Here is a 17,484-nt window from a genome sequence, read left to right as displayed (position 1 = left end):
ATGGCGGATTTTCGGATTCGGGCTTTCTGCAGCATAAATCTCTAGAAATTCAAGTTTTTTTTCCCTTGAGTTTTATCCCAAAAAGTCCAACCAGAAAAATTTGAGGATTAATAAATAACCATCGAAGTGTAGATTTCCAATTAACAATGTAATGGAGCCTCCCGGACGCCAAAGTATTAAGGGAGGGGGGTCTTGACTGCGTTAGGAAGGCAGGACAGATAGGGTTAGGAAAGGGTGGATGGAGAAGGAAAGGTGGAGTGGAGAGTTAATATAAGTAGGGGAATATCTTCCATTGCAGCAGCACTGGGAGCAACATCAACCCTCCTACCCTTATTTTAATGTTGGTATATCTTATTTATTTAGAAAGTCTGGCAGCCCAGACCTCACTAAATGAGTGGTTTGCTGTATGCATTGTGTATGCACCAGATGTATAGGGGTGGTTCACATTTAGTATGTTATAGAATGGCTTATTCTAAGCAAATGTTTTGCCTTAATTTTTTTCTTTTTTTATAGTTTGTCTTCGTCTGACTCCTTCCAGATTTTAAATGGGAGTCACTGACCCCATCTAAAACACATGATCTGTAAGGCTAAAAGTTTATTATGATTGCTACTTTTATTATCCATCTTTCTATTCAGAGCCTCTTTTAATTATATTTCTCTTTTTCATATTAATGCATGGTTGCTGGGGTAATGTAGATCCTAACAACCTGACTGCCAAAATTGCAATCTGGACAGCTGCTGAATTCGAAGCTAAATAACTCAAAACCCACAAATAATAAAAACATTTCTGCTTTGGATGCAATTGCATCAGATGCACTTCCTCCTTGCGGCTGCAATTACACTGGACTTGTGGGGAAAATGCTACTATAACGGTCAGTTTAGCAAGTAACCCTGGGAGACAGATGGAGAGGGATACCCTTCTGTGTAACAAGAAAACCCCTGTCAACCCTGGTTTTCCATTTTGGGGCTCCAGAACATTCTGCGGAGGAGCAGACAGGGAACTGGCACACTCTAGAGCCAAATGCGTACAGACAAGGAGGAGGCAGAGATGTAAACAATAACAGGCCAATGTAATGACTGGTGGACTCCTCAATTGACCATTTGCTTTCAGCCATCTGATTCTGCCAATCTTTAAACATAAACCAGTGAAATTTGGCTGCTGGTTATTCAGATCCCTTGTCATGCAGCCCCTGCCTTTATAGCTCCAGGATTTTCCTGTAAGGCAGCAAGTACCAAAGTCAATAACCAGGCAGAGGTCAAAACCAAAATAGCAACAAATACTTGAGCAGGATCTGAATAACCAGAAGCCAGCTTGGAAAAAGTGCAGTGGGAGAGAACAATATTTAAAGGGCTAGGGAACTAATCTGGAATGGATACATGTAATGGACAAGGATGGCAGCCAATGAAATACAGTGTGCACGCTCGGGCCACCATCGCATCTTGCATCATGTCACGCCACATGCTGCAACATAATATTGTGAGCATGTTCGCTGAAAACCTACACAAGCCAGCACGCCTAAAGGCAGAAAGACATGCTGTTACAGCAGCATTGTGGGTAAAAAAACATTGTGTCCAAAATTGTGCACTTTGCACACTGCATTGACTACTTAAGTCTGTTCTGTCGTTATATCACATTTCTTTAGCAAACCCACAGTGTATTTTAAAGGACATGCAAAGCTTCTTTTCCCTTCATGTATATAAGTTGGGCATATCTTCCCCACCCAAGCCTCATAATTTGTACTGCATATACCCCGTCCATTTGCCAGTGCCATTGCATTTTCCTAGAAACAAATAGCAGCTTTCACCCAGCAGCCATTTTCCCTCTGACACATCATCAATATCACTGATCTTTGCAAACAGGACATGTATGCTGTAAAGTTCATGCAATGCAGAATGCATTTTTACACAGGCACAACATACTTCATAAAAAGTGCTGCTGGGGTTGAGCACTGTAATGGATAAGATGAGCTCAGGAGAGGTGGTTAGGAGAGAAAAATAGGATCAGACAGCTAGAGTTTCTATGTGAACCAGCAATGCCATCTCTTCATTGCTGCTAGACTGGAGGGTGTGTTTAGTGATCTGAGCTGAGAATAACTGAGCATGTTCATTAGCCAACAGCCAAAGTAAATTCCTGAGGGAAGGGGCAGAGTGGCTTAGAGGAGGAGGAAGAATTATAAGTGATTAAGCGGATATTGCAGCCTTATTGTTAAACTTTTAGCAAACAGGGTGGCAGGTATCTAAAGATTTCAAGGAGGCTGTTCACTGATCACAATTTTGTGGGGGAGGGTTACATATCCTTTAATATGCAGACTAACTAAATTACTATAAGCAAACCATAACATTTGATTTTTCTTAATAAATTACCAAACTAAAAGCCTGTAGTTGTTTTGCTACCTCTAAAAGGATGAAAATTCTCTGCAGTCAACTTGTGCAGCCTCCTTTCTGTTATAACTTGTATCTACTGCATAATATAGAAAATCAGCAACTAAGAACCATCTGTATGGAGTTTTATGGAGATAACATTGAGCATCACACACAAAGACAAACCTTCGGATTTCTGTGCAGTTTGTATAATGAAGAAGCTGCACAATTTAACATCAAGGTTATCTGAAACCTATTCAAGGATCTTGATTATCACACGTTAGTCTTTTGTAATACTTAGAGATATATAGAACAGTGTAGAACTGAATATAACAATAGTGAATTCGCCTGTCCCTTAATTAAAATTGTAAACCTGATCTAATTCTATCAGCAACTGCAGCTTCTTGACATCATGCCAGATCTCTGCTTACACAGTGCATCCACAGATTTCCTCTGCTTTTTACTAACACTGCAGTGCTGGGATTTGGATTTGTTTTCTAACCATAGAGGGCTCACGCAAAATTGTCAGGAAAAACAGTGTAAAAAGTTGCAATGGATGAACGCCATAGCATTTTTATGTGGCTGCTTACAGTTATGCCAGATTTGTACACAGTAGGCAGTCAAAAATTAAAGCAAAACTTGATAAGTGTCATTTTTACGCAGCAATGCTTGATGATGTGTGAACATTTCAAAGCCATTGTTTTTACACAGTAATAAATAAGCCCCATGGTATTAGATGCTGTGCAACTACAAGCCCATCATTCCTCCCTTAGTTGGGCTGAGATTGGTATATACTGCATCATAAAACCCATAATAAGTGATGATACAGTAAGAAAATTATGCAAGAATATGTAAAAAGCTAAATATTGTGTTTTAGGTAGGAAGATCTAACCCAGAAAAACAACCAAACTTGCTAAAAATAAGACCCACTTATATAAGTATATAAGGTATAATCTAGATACCATAACCATTGTGTGTGTAGGAAATATTCAAAAACATCTGAAAAGTAAATAGTTACAAAGCACATTACAAAGAGTATTAAGAGTACTAACAGCTAAGACAAAGAGCACCGTTATAATAAACAAAGCTACTAATAATATGTAGTCATATATAAGAATTTGTTGGCTTAACACAGAGCTGAATCTGGCTTTACATTAACAAAGCAAATCCAGACAAGCTAGCAAGTCAAACCTTATAGTCAAGTGTTACCTTAACACTGAGAGCTTTTTCTTCATACGCCATGGTTTGTTTCTAATGGTGGATATCAGTTTCTTCTTTTCCTCCACATTTTCCATTAACTTTGCCATTTCCTCTTCATTCAGAGATTCTTCATCAGAGGATGAGGACTGGGAATCACTGTAAAAACAGGACATTGGTGAATGTTCTTTTTTATAGTTTGGAGGCCTTTCATAATAGAATTTGTCTACAATGTCCTTTTATTTACTTATAAAGTGCAATCTTACAATGTACAAAAGTATACACAGGGACAGGCATGGATTTCGAGATGCGGCGCCCCAAGGCCGCATGATCCCAGTGCTACTACTTGCGTGCACGCCTCCCGCAGACGTCGTATGATCCTAGTGTGCATAAGTGAGCTCACTTTCAAGCACCAGAGCACTGGGGAGCTTTGAGTCCCCAGTGTTACATAGGGATGCAGCTGGGCGGCATGCTGTCAATTACATTTTGCCGCCCTAGGCCTGGGCCTTTGAGGCCTCGCCTCAAATCTAGGCCTGCACAGGGATGACAAATAGTATAATGAATAAGAATAAATACACAGAGATTTAGGGGCCGATTCATCAAGGGTCGAATATCGAGGGTTAATTAACCCTCGATATTCGACTAGGAACTAAAATCGTTCGACTTCGAATATCGAAGTCGAAGGATTTAGAGCAGAAAATTCGATCGAACGATCAAAGGATTATTCCTTCGATCGAACGATTAAATCCTTCGAATCGAACGATTCGAAGGATTTAAATCGAACGATTCGAAGGATTTAAATCCAACGATCGAAGGAATATCCTTCGATCAAAAAAACTTAGGCAAGCCTATGGGGACCTTCCCCATAGGCTAACATTGACTTCGGTAGCTTTTAGCTGCCGAAGTAGGGGGTCGAATTTTTTTTTAAAGAGGCAGTACTTCGACTATTGAATGGTCGAATAGTCGAACGATTTTTAGTTTGAATCCTTCGATTCGAAGTCGTAGTCGAAGGTCGAAGTAGCCCATTCGATGGTCGAAGTAGCCCAAAAAATACTTCGAAATTTGAAGTTTTTTTACTTCGAATCCTTCACTCGAGCTTGATGAATCGGCCCCTAAGTGTCCCTGTCTTGTAAAGCTTACAGTCTAAGTGGGCGTGTAAGATACACAGATTGAAGGGCAAATGTGGACAAGGTTTGGGTTTTGACCCTTAAGTGTCAGGTCTAGACTAAATCATGTACTAGTGCACCAAGACACAAGACCTCGACAAGACTAAAATGGCTTTGAGAATCTTTCAGTAAAGTAATGCTTTCTAATGTTACCCTTGAGGTTCCAACCTTTACATTTCAACATGTGACTCCTTGCCCTATTAAATAAAACAAGCGAGATGTATATAGGAATCCTGTAGTTCTTTTTCTCTTGTCATTCTTTCCTCAGTTTGCCTTCATTCTACATACAGAATGTTAAAGGGTGCACCAGTTATGCACTGTATTTAAAGGGAAAACATGTTTTTTTTTCAAAACTTATTAGTAAATAGTGCTGCTCCAGCAGAATTCTGCACTGAAATCCAATTCTCAAAAGAGCAAACAGATTTTTTTATATTCAATTTTGAAATCTGACATGGGGCTAGACATTTTGTCAGTGCACTTTAGGCTTTAGGATGGAACTACTTTCTGGCAGGCTGTTATTTCTCCTAATGTAACTGAATCAGTCTCAGTTGGACTTGGCTTTTTCTATTGAGTTTTGTTCTTAGATCTACCAGGGAGCTGTTATCTTGTGTTAGGGAGCTGCTATCTTGTTACCTTTCCATTGTTCTTTTGTTTGGCTGCTGGGGGGGAAATGGAGGGGGAGATATCACTCCAACTTTCAGTACAGCAGTAAAGAGTGACTGAAGTTTATCAGAGCACAACTCACATGACTGGGGGCAGCTGGGAAACTGACAATATGTAGCCCCATGTCAGATTTCAAAATTGAATATAATAAAATCTGTTTGCTCTTTTTAAAAATGGTTTCCAGTGCAGAATTCTGCTGCAGCAGCACTATTAAATGATGCGTTTTGAAAAAAACATGTTTTCCCATGACAGTATCCCTTTAATGAGGACATGCCCTGGTTAATTTGCTTTATTAACACTCTGCTCCACATAAAAGAGAATCTTCCAGTAAGAATCTTATTTGAATTATGTCAAAAGTTCACTCCCTTTTCTTTGTTCCAGAGATCATAACAGTTAGTACTTTTAATACAGGTTTTTGACAAGTGCTTGGTGTTCTAGGTATTTGGTGCAAAAAATAAATAAAGGAAAGGTGTTGTGCCCACTACAATTGCACACAATTGCATCAAACTAATGCAACTGCATGTGAGCCTGTTCACAAACTGGATGTAAGTTGTAGCTAATATGTATCCATCTATGAAGCTGACAAACTACAGCTTACAACATAATTTGACCTTTTATAATAGGGGTCCTCAAACTTTTTTTTACCAATGAGCCACACTGAAATATAAAACAAGTTGGGGAGCAGCACAAGCATGAAGAAAGTTCCCGGGGTTGCCAAATAATGGTTTTGATTCTCTTAGCTGTTCTACTCTACTCTACTCTTTAGTAGCCCCTTTATGGACTGGCAACCTATAGGAGGCTCTGTTTGGCAGTACACCTGTTTTTTATACAATCAAAACTTTGATTTGAAACATCAGCACCTGCTTTGAGGCCACTGGGAGCAACATTTGAGGGGTTGGCGAGCAACATTTTTCTCATGCGCCACTGGTTGGGGACCACTACTATATAATATGCTGCAATATACTGAGAGCAGTAGTGCTGCAAAATTTGGAGGGCATAATAATTATGAATGTTTTGTATTCTCTTTAAAGCTACAGTAATGTTTGTTTTCAGATACAGTAGGTCCCTTTAAATTTTTAACGTAACAATACTTTGAGTAAGTCATACAAATCTGGATGCAAACATTCATTTTTCTCACTAATTCAATAGAATACAGTACATGTGTATATGCTTCTTTAAGTATTATTATCGAATTATAGTGACTTGCAAATATTATTGCTTCTTTATCAGTAACTGAGTGTGCTCAGATACATGTCAACTGCAGTGTTGCCTTAATAAGCAAAGAAACATTATTGATATGGCTCGTGCACCAAAGGAAACCAAACAAAAATCCTAAAGTAGAAAATATAATTTTCAGTCTTTTAAATGGAATATTCATTCTATTATCACACCAATGTGTAATTAGAATTTGCAAGACACATTCTTGACAAAAAAAACTCCAGTTGCTAAGTTACAATGCTTACTCTGACCTAGGTTGCTGATGCAATAATACTGGGAAAGCCTGAATCTTATATTATGTTTAATTTGTATATTCACCAGGGACAGAGACCTCATTTAAAATGCAATGCCTTTGACAGTGCAATATATAGATACACAAGTAGGTATGCTTCTTTTTTGTATTGAGTACATCATTTTCTAAAATTCTAAAACTTTTTTTTCTAATTTAACCATTTTTTTCTAATTTCTGTGTTGATAACCATTTCATTCCTTAGTTCATTTAGAATAGTACACAACTTCACATTCTGAAACAAAGTCTAGTTTTTTAAAGGGCAAACAAATATTCAATAGACTAATCCTCCATTTGGAGATTAAGGTGTGTATGTATATTAGGATTATTAATGAGTCTTATTTTAAAACTGTTTCCACCTTTTCTTATACCAAACCACCTTCCACCCAAGTCTTGCTTACTCGTGTCTACCTAACCTACATTATCCCTGACTAGTAGTATCCCTACTTTCCCCAAAACTGATTAGTTGATGTCCATTAGCTCTTTCAATTAGGCACCTAGATTTGAGGACATATAGGATAAGTAAAAAAAAATCCTAAAAAAATTAATATCATCTTCAAACGTGGCCCCTTATAGATCTGCAAATTCTTGTTTTTTCCCAGTGTCTCCTTTAAGAGCATCCTCCAGTGACCATGATCACTGTGATTGTTTTGTTTCCAACATTAAACTCCAGGTTCTTTATGATTGCGACTGGAGACTTTTAAACAAATGTTTAACCACAGTATATCTCTGTGGTACCTGGACTGTCCTGATTCCTGAATCAGTTGTAATTTTTGGCAAGCCAAAAATTTTAGTGCATACCTCCCTACTGTCTATAGTTTTCAGCGGGACAGTCTCACTTTTGACAGCTCAACCCGCAGTCCCGTGTTTGTACTGGAAAGTCCCTACTTTCTCTGCACTGAACAGAAAAAGAAACATAGTTTCTAGGGATGCACTGAATCCAGGATTCGGTTCGGGATTCATCCAGGATTTGGCCTTTTTCAAAAGGTTTCGGATTGATGCCTTGTGCCTGGCCCAACCGAATCCGAATCCTAGTTTGCATATGTAAATTAGGGGCGGGTAGGGAAATCACATGACTTTTTGTCACAAAACAAGAATTTTTCCCACGTTTTCCTTTCCCGCCCCTAATTTGCATATGCATTTGGTTCAGTATTCGGCTGAATCTTTCACCAAGGATTCAGGGATTCGGCCGAATCCCAAATAGTGGATTCGATGCATCCCTAAAAGTTTCTAACTTAATTGGCTTTTGGTAGAGAGCCCAGAACAGCTAACAGGCGCAAAGAAGATACTTTTTAACAATTTTGAAATAAGCAAATGAGTAATTGTAACAATTTAGATAAGGAGGTCCCTTGGGGAAAGTGAGACTCACTGGTTAAAGGGCAATTCACCTTCATTAGCAAAACTGTAATAACTGAAAAAACCCACAGAAATAGGTTCAAACTTTTAAAACCTGGCAAATTTTGTAAAATGAACATGGTAATTAGGGGTGTGGTCACAAAAATGGGCGTGGTCTAAAATGTCCGCCCCCACTACAAGTGGCAAATTTCTTTGGCTTTCTTTTTATTTCCAAAATGTTGGGAGGTATGTTAATGTAAACTCCCAATGTCACACAAGAGCAATGTAGCCCCCTTAGGGATTATTAGAGATTATATTATTATTATTCTTGCATCTGTTATTAGGGTTAGAGATAAGGAGTTGCAAAAGAAGAGTTTAAAAGGATGTTTGTTTTGCCATTATGAAAATACAGAAGCTGTAGGGTAGTGGATAGTTTATTGACTTCATAATGAAGCTTCAAGAAACCAGTATCATTTATAAACTATTTTACAGCTTCTGCAACTTCTGACCAAGTCTTGTAACTGAAGTAGAAGAATATACTTAAACGCACTGATTCTAAACCAAGACATAAACTGTGCTAAGGGTTACCTGTATATCTGTATATGGTACAGCCTGATTCTCCTTATAAGATGATATAAAATTGCTTTTAGTATTAGTGCCAAGCTGACCTTGCCTCTAACATTGGTAATGGATTTTTATTATACAGGGGGATGAAAGAGCTGGATAAATTCTTACTATGCGGAAAATGCCTGAGAGAAACATTAATGATTACGGTCAAAAGTGCAAACACAACGAAGAACATTTATCATCAACATCGCTTTAAATCTAGCTATAAAAAGCAATTGTGCTCTTAAATCAATACATATTATAGCAAAGGGAACTCAGCAAACCCCAGGGGTAGCACAGTATTTGCTTTCTTAGGAACTAGCCTATGCTGTTGTGTATCTTGAAATAAATAAATAAATAAAACAGACAAACAACATTTTTAAGTCTATACATTTAAATGTGAAGAGATTCTTTGTTACAAAATACTTTGCTTATATGACTGCAGCCACTGAGAAATCCAGAGATCAAGAGTTCCAGTAGCTGTACAGGGCTCAGGCAAGTAAAATGTGAATTAAGGCATTTTAGGCACTTTGTTGCATGCAACACGACATCACATTTAGTAAATATATTATGATAATTATTAGCATACAATTGGGGGAGGGGGTTTGAGAAAATCAGGAATTTGTGTAGTGATCCCTAATCCTGTGCTCATGCATTGCAGTCTATGCTGCAGAAACCAGGGCAGAGAGCTCTGGCATTTACTGTGTGCAAAATACCTTGTAGAACTGCCCTGTAGCTAAAGAATAAGGAAGAAATCTTTGCCCATGCTGGGAATGGAAATAGCAGGCCTGAAAAAAAAAAGTTATTTTTTTCTCACCTGTTTTTCACTAAAGCCCAAGGGTACAGGACTGAGCAACAGTCCTGTCCTCATACCGACTAATTACTTCCTACAAGTCGGATATAGTTTCGCAGGTTATAAAATAATTCATTTGAAAATGAACATATTAGCTAAATGGGTGGTTTTCCACAGGACATAACACAACATAAGGGTTGAAAGCAAGTGCAGAATGTAGCATGTATTGATCCAACAACATAAAATTGGGTGGCTTTAATATCACATTAACATGAATAAAAACAAAAAAGATCCTACTTTACTGCATCTCATAACATTTTACTGTGGATAACATAGAATTTTGTCATTTGCCACAGAATCTTGTAATTGTGTTGAATGCATGACAAGATTTAGAGCGACAGACAAACATATCACTCCTTCCTGGGGGCAGTTTATTTATTACTTATTATTAGCTTTCTATACAGTACTATACAGGCCCATAAATCTTTGGACAGAGACAACTTTTGTCTAATGTTGGTCCTGTCCATTAACAAAATGAATTTTAAATGCAACAACTTAGATGCAGTTGAACTGCAGACTTTCAGCTTTAATTCAGTGGGTTGAACAAAAAGATTACATAAAAATGGGAGGAACTAAAGCCTTTTTTTTTAACACAATCAGTTCATTTCAGGGGCTCAAAAGTAATTGGACAAATTAAAAAACTGAAGATAAAATGTTAATTTCTAATACTTGGTTGAAAACCCTTTGCTGGCAATGACAGCCTGAACTTTTATATATATATATATATTCACATACACACATACTGTATATATAGTATGTGTTTGTGTGTGTCTTAAAGGGGCTGCTCATCTCTCAGCTAACTTTTAGTAGGATGTAGAGATTGATATTCTGAGACAATTTGCAATTGGTTTTCATTTTTTATTATTTAAGGTTTTTGAGTTATTTCGCTTTTTATTCAGCTGCTCTTCAATTTGCATTTTAAGCAATCTGGTAGCTATAGCTAGGGTCCAAATTACCCTAGCAACCATGCATTGATTTGAATAGGAGACTGGAATATGAACAGTAAGGGCCTGAAATGAAAGATGAGTAATAAAAATGAGCAATAACAATACATTTGTAGCCTTACAGAGCATTCGCTTTTTAGAAGCGGGTCAGCGACTCCCGTCAGAAGAGTCAGAAAAAAAGGCAAATAATTATAAAACTACAAAAAATTAATAATGAAAACCAATTGAAAAGTTGCTTACAATTGGCCATCTATAACATACAAAAAGTTACCTTAAAGGTGAACCACCCCTTTAATCAGTTAACTACATTGAGTAACAGTTTTACCTGCTGCTTTTCTTCTTTTTCTGTACCTCTTTCTTTTGCTCATTCTTCTTTCCTGTTTTCTTTGTTTCCTTTTGTCCCCTGTTTCCTGTATTCCTGCCTCTATTTCTATTCCCAGTTCTCCTGTTTTTACCGCTTTTTTCATCATCATCATCATCATCATCATCATCGTCATCATCGTCATCTATGTCTTTTTTTCTCATTTTAGATCTGTTTCTTCCCTTTCTCTTGACTCGACTTGTTGATTCCTCATCACTAAAGTCTTCTTCACTGTCATTACACCCTCTTTGGGTTGATCTTTTCCCTCTCCTTCTTTTTCTCTTTATGTCTTCATCATCATCCTCTATGGAATCATCGTTAAGCAGATTACCAGGAGTATAGTAAATATGTGAAAATGTTTCATTAATTATGAATCTAATCACAGAAAAATGCTGGTATTTTTTTTTTAAAAAAACATAAAAATTTTAATAAATGAAGACAAATAAACCATTAGAATGTAGTCTTTTGTAATAAAAACAAATAGTAATTCTGGGATTTTCGAGCTTTATCCATTTCATCCCAAAATGCCTACAAATCAGATTTGTTTGCCTTAGTTTCATTATAGGATTGTTCTGAGGGCAGGTTTAATTGGTCTCATAATGTTGGGTTATATACATAAATGATTTGTATAGTGCTTCAAGCTCCAAATTGTAAATTTTTGAGGGTTTATCTTACCCAATGCATTGGGGGATCCAGGTGCTCACACCTTAAGCCTTCAGCTCAGGAAGGCACTGTGACAGAATATCAAATGTAAAAAGGTTGCCACAAAATGGTTCACTCTCCACGATGTAGTTAAAAAATGTTTTATTTAGAACAGCAACATCCCAAATGCCTTACGCGTTTCGTGCCTTTTGGGCACTTAATCATAGGCTATGATTAAGTGCCCAAAAGGCACGAAATACGTAAGGCATTTGGGATGTTGCTGTTCTAAATAAATACATTTTTTAACTACATCGTGGAGAGTGATCCAGTTTGTGCCAAACTTTTTCATTGGATATTCTGTCATAATGTTGGGTGGTGTAATAAAAGACTATGGGGTTATGTAATAAAAGGCACCAAGTTTGCTCAGGTGCAGTGACCAATATTGACCAATAATTCCTCTGAATATGTTTGATTTCTTTGGGTAGTACATTCTTTTCAATGGGGTGCTTGAGCTCAGTGGTAATGCTGAACTTTAACACCCCTTGGAATCATTAATTCCAGATGCAAAAAGCATGTGGGGATTAAACATTTGACTCATACACTTGTGCAATTCATTTACAAAAAAATGAAAAGAAAAGCATGCTTGAGTGGTCATTTGAAGCATTGTTACTACTAAAAATAACAATGCTTCATAAATCTTCAGTAACACTGATGCACATTGTAAAAAATAATATAACTGAAACTCGTGGCACAAAATCTGATGGAAATACAAGTTTATTATGAAATGAATCAATATTGAGCAGTGCTCCTTCTAAGAACAATATACAGTTCAATGTTCAGAGTCATAAATGGGGCTTGTATCCATCCTAGTCTTTCTTTTAATGGAAGATTGCTCTGTTTTTCCGTTACAGGTATGGGACCGCTATCTGGAAATGGGGGAAAAAAATTCAAAACGCATCATATAATGATTTTTAAATTTTATATTTTATTTTGAAATCTGACATGGGGCTATACATATTGTCAGTTTACCAGCTGCCCCCAGTCATGTGCTCTGATAAACTTCAGTCACTCTTTACTACTGTACTGCAAGTTGGAGTGATATCACCCCCCTCCCTTTCCACTCAGCAGTCTAACAACAGAACAATGGGAAGATAACCAGATAGCAGCTCCCTAACACAAGATAACAGCTGCCTGGTAGATCTAAGAACAGCACTCAATAGTAAAATACAGGTCCCACTGCGACACATCCAGTTACATTGAGTAGGAGAAACAACAGCCTGCCAGAAAGCAGTTCCATCCTAAAGTGCTGGCTCTTTTTGAAAGCACATGACCAGGCAAAATGACAGGAGATGGCTGCCTACACAATATTACAATTAAAAAAAATACAACTGCTGGTTCCGGTATTAAATTTTATTTTGTTGAGTTAATTATTTGCAGTGTAAACAGTGTAATTTAGAAATAAAAACAACATCAGCAGTCCACGGAGACAGTGTCGGACTGGCCCACCGGGACACCGGGAAAAATCCCGGTGGGCCCCAGTACTTGTGGGCCCCTACGACCAGATTCCCATCTATTTTTTGCCAGAGCTCCGGTTTTGCAATGGGCCCCGCAGCGCTGCCACTATCACCTGGGCTGGCTACCGAACTGCCTGTCAACGCTGCTGCCTGCAGCCTGACTGTGCTGTGCTCTGTGCAGGGTGGTTCTGCCGTGCGCTGCACTACTGCGCATGTTTCAGTGTGCGAATGCAATGCGCCTGATGATGACGTCACTGACCTGGCTGGCGTCCAATGCGTCCTTCTCGTGGGAGTAAGAAGAGAGTTGTGCACGTGACGCGTCAGAGAGGGAGAGCCTGAGTTACTGCTGGACTGGTGCGGTGGATCCTCCTGGCTGGCTGAATTCACTTTGGCTGCCTGCTTGTGCCTGGGCTGGGCAAGTTAAAGTTGTGCTGACAACCTTAATCACCCTAGGGGGTTGGGGTTGAGGGGGGCATGGACTGTGTAATAGGCAGCAGGCTGCCACTGCTCTGACAGCCATTGCCAAGTCATTGCTCAGCTATTCTGTTCCCCTGCTCCGCATTGATTGCAGGATAGGCGCCGTGCTAGGTGAGTTTCCCCTCTGTGGATTAACTATATATATATATATATATATATATATATATATATATATAATATATATTTTGGTAAGGTTATTTTATGTAAGGCCAACAAGATGTGAAGAGCCACATGAGATATATATATCACTCCAACTTGCAGTACAGCACTAAAGTGTGATAAAAGGGTTACCTTGTTTGTATTGCATGTGCACTTACTTAAAAGGATTCTCTTATGCTTTTGTATTTATGACTAATGTTTTAATTTAATATTGTCACAGCCATTTCAGTTTTGTTTTAAATAAAACTGTTAATTTTTATATTTGCGGGCGCTATTTTGTACGGGAGGGTGGGCCCTTGAGATGAGGTTTCCTGGTGGGCCCCAGGCACCCCAGTCCGACACTGCACGGAGAAGCCCTCTATATAATGAGCTGCTCCTTATCGCAAAGCCTAAGAAGAGTTGGGGCTATTGAGAGGTTTCTTGGTGGACTGCTGATTTGTTTGATTGTTGTGCTTGTATGAACTAGTAAATAGAATGTGACTTTAATTTCTGTTTCTGTTCCCATTTTGCACATTATCCACAAAATGATATACAAAACACATATTGCCTAATTAAAACAATAAGCACAAAGAATATACAACTATTCATTGCACTCTTCATTTCATAGAAAATGTCTAAAAGAGGTGAATTTGAGAGAAACCCCAGGATTTTCAGTTAGCTTTTATCAATCGTATTCATTAATTTAAATGTGCTAATTAAGAATTAATAACTTCATAATTATTTATGTATAGCAAAAATTAAGCATTCTTTATTTGTAAAGTTTACATGTACCTGCACATGCATGGTACATACAGAATGTTGGAATCTGAAGAGCCAAGGATTACATATTTTTCTCTACTTACCAGTATCAGTATCTGAGCTACTATCCAACTGTCCATCAATCTCAATGCCAACTGAATGGAACAAAAATGATTGTCAATGCATGAGGTAAGTGAAGCTTTATGATGTTTAGTATTCATTCTGTGGCAGAAACCCTTTGAGAGCAACATAAATACTGCTCATTGATTCTGAGTTCTTAGAAAAACCTATAAATGCCACACAATTTAATCATAAAAACAGGCTGACGTGTAATCTATAATGAACTTTCATGCTGGAGCCATGACAATTATTGCAATGTGCCAAGCACTGTGTATTACGGGGTATCTGGCGACCCTTCAGATAGTGTGGAATGGCTTCCTGGAAGTAGGGTTAACCAAAATTGGACTTCTGTGGAAGGCACTCATAGGGTCATATTTTTTGATATACTAATATGAACCTAAACTATTAGTTGCATTCATCTTATGCAATAAAATTCACTCTGAGTTTGACAGCACTGTAATCATGAGGGATGTAAGATTTCATCTGGAGCAAAGTGCAAAGACCAGCCATTCCATTCGGCAGAAGTGTTCTATGCATGCTTTTGCACCCCTTAATCTTCTTCTTCTTCTGCCTGGGGGCATATTAAATGCCCCCATTCTATTATTACATTAAAGGGATACTGTCATGGGAACATTTTTTTTTCCAAATGAATCAGTTAATATTGCTGCTCCAGCAGAATTCTGCACTGAAATCCATTTCTCAAAAGAGCAAACAGATTTTTTTATATTCAATTTTGAAATCTGACATGGGGCTAGACATATTGTCAATTTCCCAGCTGCCCCAAGTCATGTGACTTGTGCTCTGATAAACTTCAATCACTCTTTACTGCTGTACTGCAAGTTAGAGTGATTTCACCCCCTCCCTTTTTTCCCCCAGCAGCCAAACAAAAGAACAATGGGAAGATAACCAGATAGCAGCTCCCTAACACAAGATAACAGCTGCCTGGTAGATCTAAGAACAACACTCATTAGTAAAAACCCATGTCCCACTGAGACACATTCAGTTACATTGAGAAGGAAAAACAGCAGCCTGCCAGAAAGCATTTCTCTCCTAAAGTGCAGGCACAAGTCACATGACTGGGGGCAGCTGGGAAATTGACAAAATGTCTAGCCCCATGTCAGATTTCAAAATTGAATATAAAAAAATCTGTTTGCTCTTTTGAGAAATGATTTCAGTGCAGAATTCTGCTGGAGTAGCACTATTAACTGATGCGTTTTGAAAAAAACATGTTTTCTGATGACAGGATCCCTTTAAAGATACTTGCAAAAGGTATGTATTGCCGCATCAGAGTTCTGTCATCTGATTGAATTAAAAAGTACTAATTTACTAAGGCCAGGGGAAGAAGCGCTGGAGCTTTAATTTGTGCAAAATTGCACTCTGCAGACAATTTAAACTTACACAGCTCAAAAGAATTGGTAGTATGGCTTCTTACAGCTTTCATCACATGTAAGCATCACTGGCTGAGCAAGAGAGCCCTGTATATAACCTGTATATATATATATATATATATATATATATATATATATATATATATATTTCCCTGAGTGGGTGTTAAGGACAGGGCCTCTTTGTGCCTTTTATCCCCTGGTGTTACTGCCTTGTGTGTCTTGGACCCCCACCTCCCACCTGTACATCACCATTCCAGTATTAAGTGCTGCTAGGCACAGGCACCCCTGCATACAGAGGGTAATCAATAGCCTGTGGAGCACAAGTCTTTAATTTTCACAACTTTTATTATATGTGACAAGTGCTTGGGAGTCAAAAACAGAAGCATAACCATTTATGCTACATTCAAGAAGTACATAGAGCTGTGCCTATAGGCAAGAAAAAGGCATTTTACTTCTGCTTTTTGTACATTGCTACCACTTACAAAATGAGCCTTGAAATTTGATATACACTGTATCTCGGAGTTGTGTTTTTTAAATGCAGGACAGCTACTGCAGAGAAATGTTACTAATCAATAAGTTAAAAGAATGTTTCTTGCAGCACCAGTTTTTCCTTTTATTCACCCATTTTCTTTTCACAGAGCTGAAACAGAACAGCACCAGATACAATAGCAAGGTTTTGTTCTGAAATGACCTTTCAAAGGACTAAAAAGTGCTTCATTTTTTGTTATAATAAGCATTCCTATTTGCATGGATGAAAACAAAGCCATCATCCTATATTTTAATTAATTAGAAGAGTTGTACTGTGTGTTCGTTTTTATGATCTAAATATATATTAAATGCATATTACAATAATTAGCGAGACATGCTTCCAAGTTGCAGACAGAATGTTTTCCCCACCAATATACTAACAGAGACTCTACTTTAATTGTTTACAATACAGAGCAAACTCATTCATGCACTAACAATTGCAGGACCCAGTGAGTATCACATCAGATTTGTACTTACCATCTTCCATTATAACCTCTAAATGGTTCTTCTTTTTTCTTGCCATCTTTCCAGGCTGGCTGTTCTAATGCCGTCTGTTTCAGGATATTGGGCCAGTGTATCCTTGTAAACTCTCTGAGTCTTATGGCAACTCATGTTATGGCTTTCTCTTTTCCTTATAATACAAGGAAACAGCACCCAGATGGTGTACTGAGATATCTTCTGATCTGACTTTCATTTTCAGCCTGTGTAACATCTGTGCTATTACATTACACCTCATATTACTTAAACATGAAGCCAAGGAGATCAGATGGTGCATCTTTTAGCAAACATCATGTTATCTACCCAGGATTAGATTTTTGATACAGTCGTTACAACAATGCCACTAAGGCCACTTTGTCAGAGGTACAGATTTTCTCATTTCTTGTTCTTTTAAAATTCTTTTGTTGTGCGCATGGAGACTCAGAAT

At 38.0% G+C, this 17,484-nt stretch overlaps 1 protein-coding gene across 1 annotated transcript in view; it reads right to left on the bottom strand.

Moving 5' to 3' along the window:
* The window catches only part of LOC108718502 (transmembrane channel-like protein 2), a 60,693-nt gene extending 43,611 nt beyond the window's left edge, over window positions 1-17,082 (bottom strand). Inside the window, exons 1-4 of the mRNA XM_018266836.2 lie at window positions 17,037-17,082; window positions 14,628-14,678; window positions 10,958-11,297; window positions 3,571-3,717 (exon numbers count right to left, since the gene is read on the bottom strand). Coding sequence (XP_018122325.1) covers window positions 3,571-3,717; window positions 10,958-11,297; window positions 14,628-14,678; window positions 17,037-17,082 — 584 coding nt within the window. The remainder of the gene's footprint in view (window positions 1-3,570; window positions 3,718-10,957; window positions 11,298-14,627; window positions 14,679-17,036) is intronic.
* Between the last annotated feature and the right edge of the window lie 402 nt (window positions 17,083-17,484).

Source organism: Xenopus laevis, chromosome 6L, assembly GCF_017654675.1.
Source record: "Xenopus laevis strain J_2021 chromosome 6L, Xenopus_laevis_v10.1, whole genome shotgun sequence".
Taxonomy (NCBI): domain Eukaryota; kingdom Metazoa; phylum Chordata; class Amphibia; order Anura; family Pipidae; genus Xenopus; species Xenopus laevis.
Note: the sequence above shows the minus strand (reverse complement) of the source record. Positions and strands in the feature narration are given on the sequence as shown.